The sequence below is a fragment of the Salmo salar genome, chromosome ssa06 (genome assembly GCF_905237065.1).
Source record: "Salmo salar chromosome ssa06, Ssal_v3.1, whole genome shotgun sequence".
NCBI classification, from domain to species: domain Eukaryota; kingdom Metazoa; phylum Chordata; class Actinopteri; order Salmoniformes; family Salmonidae; genus Salmo; species Salmo salar.
The window spans coordinates 88,946,520-88,957,142 of NC_059447.1; the positions used below are offsets into that span (position 1 = coordinate 88,946,520).

Genomic DNA, 10,623 nt, shown 5'->3' on the forward strand with positions numbered 1-10,623 from the left:
AGGAGAGGCAGGGTGTGGGTTGGGGCTATAAGGATAGAGGAGAGGCAGGGTGTGGGTTGGGGCTATAAGGATAGAGGAGAGGCAGGGTGTGGGTTGGGGCTATAAGGATAGAGGAGAGGCAGGGTGTGGGTTGGGGCCCGTACCCCAGTAGATGACACAGGTGTGGGTGTAAAGAGCAGAGAGACTAGCCTGGATGGAGGTTAGGCTAGGGAGTCCAATCAAAACCACAGTTTATGATATCCCCATTGTACAATGCAGTGAAACCCCATTTCACAGGCAACTGCACCTCACTGCATTGTCCATCTGTTGTATGAAAGGGATACGTTATCCCTCAGTGTGTGTGTAAGTGTGTGTGTGTATGTAAATGAGAGCCAAGCACAAGCTGTTAGTGTATCTTCAACCAGCCACATAACGTTTAACATCAAACTATTTAATGTTCAATCTCGATGCACTATTACAGTTGACAAAACTTTACAATGAAAACCTTTTTTTTTTAACAAAACAATATATACAAGAAAGGTCTTTCTAAAAAAATATATTTTTTTAAACAGAATAGAAGTGAAAAAAGAAGGCATAGACAACGGTCCTTTTAACCCACAGCTCTTGACTGTAACCAGACCTTGTACATACCGTAACATCTAGCTAAAACATGAGTAAAGCAAATAAACAAAACGTTTAAACTAATCCAAGAATAAACCTAAGACATTAAACAACAGAAAACCAAAATCTTTCAACTCCTTTTTAAGTCCATAAGTGGTTGCTGCAAAAGAAATCTAACTGGAAGATGCAAGAGAACTGAAAATCCAGAAGAACCAGTCAAAATTTACTTCAATTCTTCTTGGTCTCAATTGGGAAACAACATCTTTCCATTCAGACGCTTGCTTCTCCTTCTGTCCTTCTCCCTCTCTTCCATCCACCTCCTCCTCCTACCTCCACCTCCTACCTCCACCTCCTCTTCCACCTCCTCCATCCACCTCTTCCCTCTCCTCCCTCCACCTCCTCCTCCCTCCCTCCACCTCCTCCTCCCTCCCTCCACCTCCTCCTCCTCTTCCCTCTCCTCCTCCTCCTCTTCCTCCTCCTCTTCCTCCTCCTCTTCCCTCTCCTCCTCCTCTTCCTCCTCCACCTCCTCCTCTTCCCTCTCCTCCCTCTCCACCTCCTCCTCTTCCTCCTCCTCTTCCCTCTCGTCCTCTTCCCTCTCCTCTTCCCTCTCCTCCTCTTCCCTCTCCTCGCTCCACCTCTGTCAGATGAGGAAGATAATGCCGTTGTCCCAGGTCTTTAGATGAGGAAGATGATGTTATCAGCCACCATGATCTGGTTGTCGTCCTGCATGCGATCGAGGGCGGCCCGGATCTCTGTCGGGGTGAAGGGGGCGTCACTGTCCTTGTTGACGCTCTCCATCAGAGAGTTCATACCGACGGGCTGGGACTGTGTGGAACGGAACACCTCCAGGAGGGAAGACTTAAACTCCTTCAGCCTGGAAAACACAGAAAGAGAGAGAGAGAGACAGAGAGAGAGAGGATAAAAATGTAAAGAAAGAGGGAAATAACACCCTTCCATTAAGTGGAGCGATAGAGACATGCCTATCCTAACTAGGTCTTGGATCTATTTTAGCCCCCAGCCTCCGAGACTTCCAACAGTACATACACATATATATATATATATATATATATATATATAGCATCCAGCCCACTAGACTTCCAACAGTACATATATATATATATATATATAGCATCCAGCCCACTAGACTTCCAACAGTACATATATATATATATATATATATATATATGCATCCAGCCCACTAGACTTCCAACAGTACACATATATATAGCATCCAGCCCCCTAGACTTCCAACAGTACATACATTATATATATATATATATATATATATATATATATGCATCCAGCCCCCTAGACTTCCAACAGTATATATATATATATAGCATCCAGCCCCCTAGACTTCCAACAGTACATATATATATATATATATATATATATATATATATATATATATATATATAGCATCCAGCCCCCTAGACTTCCAACAGTATATATATATATATATATATATAGCATCCAGCCCCCTAGACTTCCAACAGTATATATATATATATAGCATCCAGCCCCCTAGACTTCCAACAGTACATATTGTTCACAGTTCAACCATTTTGCCTATCCAGTCGTTTCAGGTCTTTGAAGGGTCCCCTAACAGAGTGACTGATGGTAGAATGAGAGGAGTCTCTGCACTGTAACCCACCTGTCTGCAGACACCTCAGTCTGTCCGTCAGTCTGTCCGTCCTTGCTAGGTGGGACAGGGGCATCCATAGGCTCCTCTTCTGCCTCAGCCGGTTTGGGCGTGCCAGCCTGGACTGTGGGAAGAGGGCCAAACAAAGTGTATGGTAACAATTCCGAAACTGAGAATCAATTTGAATCATATAGGGCTCGATTCCGACTTCAGATTAGTTGACTTAACATGGACATAAGTCAAGAAAAATATTGACTGAAGCCCATGTTATGTCAACTTATCTCAAGTCAGAATCGAGCCCACAGTGCTTTTCACGAAGCGTCTGGTTCTTACTCTCAGGGATGTCCTTCTCTCCAGCGAAGTCATACGGGTCGTCGACCTTGCTGCTCTGGGAACTACGGCGACCCCTACAGGACAAACACAGAATTACAGACATCATGTACAGAAAACACAGCAACTATCATTTTAAAGGGCCAATCCGCAGCTGGAACATAACATTTTTTGTAATTTAGCAGACACTCTTATCCAGAGCGAATTATAGTTATAGTGCATTCAGTTTAAGATAGCTAGGTGAGACAACCACATATCACAGTCATAGTAAATGCAATTTTCCTCAATGAAGTAGCTATCACCGAAGTCAGTGCTAGTTAGGAGGGGGGAGTCAAGTGTGAGTGTTAGTTGACCAAAGTTTTGTTTTAACAAAGTGGACACCCCGTCTCTGTTTTGGTAAAAAGCTGAGGGATGGGGCCTGGAGAAATGGAACAACTCTCTAACTCATAGGCAGAGCTATGGATACAAGGACTGACCATCCATAGTGATCGTTGTAACCATGTTTTGTGGCTATACAGTGTTTGTTTACATCTACAGTCTAATGCCGTACCTCTTCTTGTCTGAGCGAGGGGTACGTCGTGTTGTCTCCTCCTCTTCCTCCTCAGAGTCAGACTCTTTCCTCCCCCTTTTCTTCTCCTTCTCCAGAACCTACAGGACCATGGAACAGAACCGACTAGTTTCAGAATAAACTCACTCTGTATTAACTGCAGACAGACAGGCTTTACTAAAACTTCAGCAGAGTTTATTTAAATGAAGATGTATGTTAGCGTAAAGGCTGTATTGTGTTATAACCCGATATGGGCTGGCCACCATGTGGAAGACAACAACAAAAAACAATCAATCAACTATGGATGTTGAGACCTTTTTGAAATATGCGAACTGGACCAGCTCCACAGCGACCTCAGAGTCCTCCAGCTCCACAGCCTTACTCATGCGGGCTTTAGCGTGGGCAGAAGACAGACGGATGAGGGTCTCCAGAGTACGAGCAGTTACTGGGGACGTCTGGAGGGGGAAAGGGGGGCAGGGGGTCAGACGGGGGAGAAGGTTAGATGGGGGGGGGGGGGGTTTGGTATTTTATTAGGATCCCCATTAGCTGTTGCAAAAGCAGCAACTACTCTTCCTGGGGTTCCACACAAAACATGAAACATAATACAGAATGACATAATACAGGACATCATTAGACAAGAACAGCTCAAGGACAGAAACTACATACATTTTTAAAAAGGCACACGTAGCCTAAACACCAATACATACACACAAACTATCTAGGTCAAATAGGGGAGAGGCGCTGTGCCGCGAGGTGTTGCTTTATCTGTTTTTTGAAACCAGGTTTGCTGTTCATTTGGGGGGGGACACTTGACACAGTTTAATAGGTACACCACCCTGTTCATGAAAATGGATCGCTCCTACAGTGAGTCACGTGGCCGTGGCTTGCTATATAAAGCAGGCAAACAGGCATCAAGGCATTCAGTTACTGTTCGACTGAACGTTAGAATGGCAAGACGAGTGACCTAAGGGACTTTGAGCGTGGTATGATCGCTGTTGCCAGGTGCGCCGGTTCCTATATCTCAGAAACAGCCTCCTGGGCTTTTCACTCATGACAGTGTCTAGGGTTTACTGAGAATGGTGCGACAAACAAACAACATCCAGTCAGTGGCAGTCCCGTGGGCAAAAACAGCTTGTTGATGAGAGAGGTCCAAGGAGAATGGCAAGAATCGTGGAAGCTAACAGGCAGGTCCATAAACAGACAAATAACTGCGCTATTCTGTCTGTGTGCGCTTCTACACTACTCACCCTGGCGATGTCAGAGCCCAGCTGTTCCTGGCTTCTCAGCCTGGAGTATTCTTCAGCGATGTGATTGGCTGCTTCCTGGGTCAGCGTTGGGGTCAACACCTTGGCGATGTGGATGTACTTCCTCATAAACTCTTTACTCACTATCTTCTCTCTAAACAACAATATAACAACTGATTTAGCACGGAGATGGGTACAGAGAAAGATGCAGGAGTGAAGAAAGACGGAGAGGGTTTTAACTTAAAAACGACGACGCAACAACTAGGTTCCAGTTTAACAACGTTTACTAAAACCGTATTTCCACAGTACATGGTTACCACGGCACTCAGGCCAGGTCCATCTCCATTGAGACTACTGTGCAGCAGTACTAATAACAGAGTGACAACACCATAATAACAGTGACAGCGCCGTAATAACAGCGTGACAGCACCGTAATAACAGAGTGACAGCACCGTAATAACAGAGTGACAGCGCCGTAATAACAGCGTGACAGCGCCGTAATAACAGAGTGACAGCACCGTAATAACAGAGTGACAGCACCATAATAACAGCGTGACAGCACCGTAATAACAGAGTGACAGCACCGTAATAACAGAGTGACAGCACCGTAATAACAGAGTGACAGCACCGTAATAACAGCGTGACAGCACCGTAATAACAGAGTGACAGCACCGTAATAACAGCGTGACAGCGCCGTAATAACAGCGTGACAGCACCGTAATAACAGAGTGACAGCACCGTAATAACAGAGTGACAGCGCCGTAATAACAGAGTGACAGCGCCGTAATAACAGTGACAGCACCGTAATAACAGCGTGACAGCACCGTAATAACAGCGTGACAGCGCCGTAATAACAGAGTGACAGCACCGTAATAACAGAGTGACAGCACCGTAATAACAGAGTGACAGCACCGTAATAACAGCGTGACAGCACCGTAATAACAGCGTGACAGCACCGTAATAACAGAGTGACAGCACCGTAATAACAGAGTGACAGCGCCGTAATAACAGCGTGACAGCACCGTAATAACAGAGTGACAGCACCGTAATAACAGCGTGACAGCACCGTAATAACAGCGTGACAGCACCGTAATAACAGCGTGACAGCGCCGTAATAACAGAGTGACAGCGCCGTAATAACAGAGTGACAACGCCGTAATAACAGCGTGACAGCGCCGTAATAACAGCGTGACAGCACCGTAATAACAGCGTGACAGCACCGTAATAACAGAGTGACAGCGCCGTAATAACAGAGTGACAGCGCCGTAATAACAGCGTGACAGCACCGTAATAACAGAGTGACAGCACCGTAATAACAGAGTGACAGCACCGTAATAACAGCGTGACAGCACCGTAATAACAGCGTGACAGCGCCCGTAATAACAGCGTGACAGCGCCGTAATAACAGCGTGACAGCACCGTAATAACAGCGTGACAGCGCCGTAATAACAGCGTGACAGCACCGTAATAACAGAGTGACAGCACCGTAATAACAGCGTGACAGCACCGTAATAACAGCGTGACAGCACCGTAATAACAGTGACAGCACCGTAATAACAGAGTGACAGCACCGTAATAACAGCGTGACAGCACCGTAATAACAGCGTGACAGCACCGTAATAACAGCGTGACAGCACCGTAATAACAGAGTGACAGCACCGTAATAACAGCGTGACAGCACCGTAATAACAGAGTGACAGCACCGTAATAACAAAGTGACAGCGCCGTAATAACAGAGTGACAGCGCCGTAATAACAGTGACAGCACCGTAATAACAGCGTGACAGCACCGTAATAACAGCGTGACAGCGCCGTAATAACAGCGTGACAGCGCCGTAATAACAGAGTGACAACACCGTAATAACAGCGTGACAGCACCGTAATAACAGAGTGACAGCACCGTAATAACAGAGTGACAGCGCCGTAATAACAGAGTGACAGCACCGTAATAACAGAGTGACAGCACCGTAATAACAGCGTGACAGCACCGTAATAACAGAGTGATAGCACCGTAATAACAGAGTGACAGCACCGTAATAACAGCGTGACAGCGCAGTAATAACAGCGTGACAGCACCGTAATAACAGAGTGACAGCACCGTAATAACAGCGTGACAACGCCGTAATAACAGCGTGACAGCACCGTAATAACAGTGACAGCACCGTAATAACAGAGTGACAGCACCGTAATAACAGCGTGACAGCGCAGTAATAACAGCGTGACAGCGCCGTAATAACAGAGTGACAGCGCCGTAATAACAGAGTGACAGCGCCGTAATAACAGCGTGACAGCACCGTAATAACAGTGACAGCACCGTAATAACAGAGTGACAGCGCCGTAATAACAGAGTGACAGCACCGTAATAACAGAGTGACAGCACCGTAATAACAGCGTGACAGCACCGTAATAACAGCGTGACAGCACCGTAATAACAGTGACAGCACCGTAATAACAGAGTGACAGCACCGTAATAACAGCGTGACAGCACCGTAATAACAGCGTGACAGCGCCGTAATAACAGCGTGACAGCACCGTAATAACAGAGTGACAGCACCGTAATAACAGCGTGACAGCGCCGTAATAACAGCGTGACAGCACCGTAATAACAGCGTGACAGCGCCGTAATAACAGCGTGACAGCACCGTAATAACAGAGTGACAGCACCGTAATAACAGCGTGACAGCGCCGTAATAACAGCGTGACAGCACCGTAATAACAGAGTGACAGCACCGTAATAACAGAGTGACAGCGCCGTAATAACAGAGTGACAGCGCCGTAATAACAGTGACAGCACCGTAATAACAGCGTGACAGCACCGTAATAACAGCGTGACAGCGCCGTAATAACAGCGTGACAGCGCCGTAATAACAGCGTGACAGCACCGTAATAACAGAGTGACAGCACCGTAATAACAGCGTGACAGCACCGTAATAACAGAGTGACAGCACCGTAATAACAGCGTGACAGCGCCGTAATAACAGAGTGACAGCACCGTAATAACAGCGTGACAGCGCCGTAATAACAGCGTGACAGCACCGTAATAACAGAGTGACAGCACCGTAATAACAGCGTGACAGCACCGTAATAACAGAGTGACAGCGCCGTAATAACAGCGTGACAGCACCGTAATAACAGAGTGACAGCGCCGTAATAACAGAGTGACAGCGCCGTAATAACAGCGTGAAAGCACCGTAATAACAGAGTGACAGCACCGTAATAACAGCGTGACAGCACCGTAATAACAGAGTGACAGCACCGTAATAACAGCGTGACAGCACCGTAATAACAGAGTGACAGCACCGTAATAACAGCGTGACAGCACCGTAATAACAGCGTGACAGCGCCGTAATAACAGAGTGACAGCGCCGTAATAACAGCGTGACAGCGCCGTAATAACAGAGTGACAGCACCGTAATAACAGAGTGACAGCGCCGTAATAACAGAGTGACAGCGCCGTAATAACAGAGTGACAACGCCGTAATAACAGCGTGACAGCACCGTAATAACAGAGTGACAGCACCGTAATAACAGCGTGACAGCACCATAATAACAGAGTGACAGCGCCGTAATAACAGCGTGACAGCGCCGTAATAACAGCGTGACAGCACCGTAATAACAGAGTGACAACACCGTAATAACAGCGTGACAGCACCGTAATAACAGAGTGACAGCGCCGTAATAACAGCGTGACAGCGCCGTAATAACAGCGTGACAGCGCCGTAATAACAGAGTGACAGCACCGTAATAACAGAGTGACAGCGCCGTAATAACAGCGTGACAGCACCGTAATAACAGCGTGACAGCGCCGTAATAACAGCGTGACAGCGCCGTAATAACAGCGTGACAGCGCCGTAATAACAGAGTGACAGCACCGTAATAACAGCGTGACAGCACCGTAATAACAGCGTGACAGCACCGTAATAACAGAGTGACAGCGCCGTAATAACAGAGTGACAGCACCGTAATAACAGAGTGACAGCACCGTAATAACAGAGTGACAGCACCGTAATAACAGAGTGACAGCACCGTAATAACAGCGTGACAGCACCGTAATAACAGAGTGACAGCACCGTAATAACAGAGTGACAGCACCGTAATAACAGCGTGACAGCGCCGTAATAACAGAGTGACAGCACCGTAATAACAGCGTGACAGCACCGTAATAACAGAGTGACAGCACCGTAATAACAGCGTGACAGCACCGTAATAACAGCGTGACAGCACCGTAATAACAGCGTGACAGCGCCGTAATAACAGCGTGACAGCACCGTAATAACGGAGTGACAGCACCGTAATAACAGCGTGACAGCACCGTAATAACAGAGTGACAGCACCGTAATAACGGAGTGACAGCACCGTAATAACAGAGTGACAGCACCGTAATAACAGAGTGACAGCACCGTAATAACAGCGTGACAGCACCGTAATAACGGAGTGATAGCACCGTAATAACAGAGTAATAACAGAAAAATAGGGGTACTTAAAACATGTACTTTTGTACGTTTGTTTTTCCTCGCCCAGACCAGTGGTTCCCAACTCCAGTACCCCCAACAGTACACATTTAGACCAGTGGTTCCCAACTCCAGTACCCCCAACAGTACACATTTAGACCAGTGGTTCCCAACTCCAGTACCCCCAACAGTACACATTTAGACCAGTGGTTCCCAACTCCAGTACCCCCAACAGTACACATTTAGACCAGTGGTTCCCAACTCCAGTACCCCCAACAGTACACATTTAGACCAGTGGTTCCCAACTCCAGTACCTCCAACAGTACACATTTAGACCAGTGGTTCCCAACTCCAGTACCCCCAACAGTACACATTTAGACCAGTGGTCCCCAACTCCAGTACCCTCAGCAGTACACATTTAGACCAGTGGTTCCCAACTCCAGTACCCCCAACAGTACACATTTAGACCAGTGGTTCCCAACTCCAGTACCCCCAACAGTACACATTTAGACCAGTGGTCCCCAACTCCAGTACCCTCAGCAGTACACATTTAGACCAGTGGTTCCCAACTCCAGTACCTCCAACAGTACACATTTAGACCAGTGGTTCCCAACTCCAGTACCCTCAAGAGTACACATTTAGACCAGTGGTTCCCAACTCCAGTACCCCCAACAGTACACATTTAGACCAGTGGTTCCCAACTCCAGTACCCTCAGCAGTACACATTTAGACCAGTGGTTCCCAACTCCAGTACCCCCAACAGTACACATTTAGACCAGTGGTTCCCAACTCCAGTACCTCCAACAGTACACATTTAGACCAGTGGTTCCCAACTCCAGTACCCCAGCAGTACACATTTAGACCAGTGGTTCCCAACTCCAGTACCCCCAACAGTACACATTTAGACCAGTGGTTCCCAACTAAAGTACCCCCAACAGTACACATTTAGACCAGTGGTTCCCAACTAAAGTACCCCCAACAGTACACATTTAGACCAGTCTATTGGTCCTAAAGTGGAATGTCCACGTGCCAATACGAGCGTGCCCAGAGAGAGAGCACATACCTGCGTCTCTTGGTGCCGTGCAGCAGGTTGTTGTGTTTCCTGTGTGTGTGTGTGTGTGTGTGTGTGTGTGTGTGTGTGTGTGTGTGTGTGTGTGTGTGTGTGTGTGTGTGTGTGTGTGTGTATATGTGTGTGTATATCTCCATACCTGTGTCTCTTGGTGCCGTGCAGCAGGTTGTTGTGTTTCCTGTGTGTGTGTGTGTGTGTGTGTGTGTGTGTGTGTGTGTGTGTGTGTGTGTGTGTGTGTGTGTGTGTGTGTGTGTGTGTGTGTGTGTGTGTGTGTATATGTGTGTGTGTATCTCCATACCTGCGTCTCTTGGTGCCATGCAGCAGGTTGTTGTGTTTCTCGTAGACCTGCAGTTCCTCCTGCTCCTCCTGAACTGAGTCTGGGTCCTCAGTGGCCAGGATGTCTACTGATCCACCAAAGGCCATCGCTACAACACACAACACACACACACACACACACACACACACACACACACACACACACACACACACACACACACACACACACACACACACACACACACACACACACACACACACACACACACACACAGGAAAGCTACAGGATATCCAGACGGTTGTTCAAGCCAAGCACTAAAACCATCTGATTCAGATCAAAGCCTTGATAAGTAGCTGAGATGAATGACGTTGAAAATGACGTCCCTGGTGGTACATCTGATCCTAGATCTGTGGTTAGTAGTAGAGTGTTACCTGTCGCTGGTGGTACATCTGATCCTAGATCTG

The 10,623-nt window shown here is 47.1% G+C and overlaps 1 protein-coding gene across 3 annotated transcripts in view; it reads right to left on the reverse strand.

Annotated features, from left to right (window-relative positions):
- Positions 1 to 1,147: 1,147 nt before the first annotated feature.
- The window catches only part of LOC106608315 (zygotic DNA replication licensing factor mcm3), a 30,245-nt gene continuing 20,769 nt past the window's right edge, over positions 1,148 to 10,623 (reverse strand). For 2 of the 3 annotated variants that reach the window (XM_045721140.1, XM_045721139.1), the window contains one exon: positions 10,398 to 10,623. This exon is cut by the window's right edge. In XM_045721140.1, the coding sequence (XP_045577096.1) occupies positions 10,439 to 10,623 (185 nt within the window). In that variant the 3' untranslated portion in view covers positions 10,398 to 10,438. Of the gene's footprint in view, positions 1,475 to 2,254; positions 2,367 to 2,575; positions 2,650 to 3,122; positions 3,221 to 3,433; positions 3,575 to 4,366; positions 4,518 to 10,180; positions 10,308 to 10,397 lie in introns of those variants that run through there. The other variant, XM_045721141.1, reaches the window with a different exon arrangement.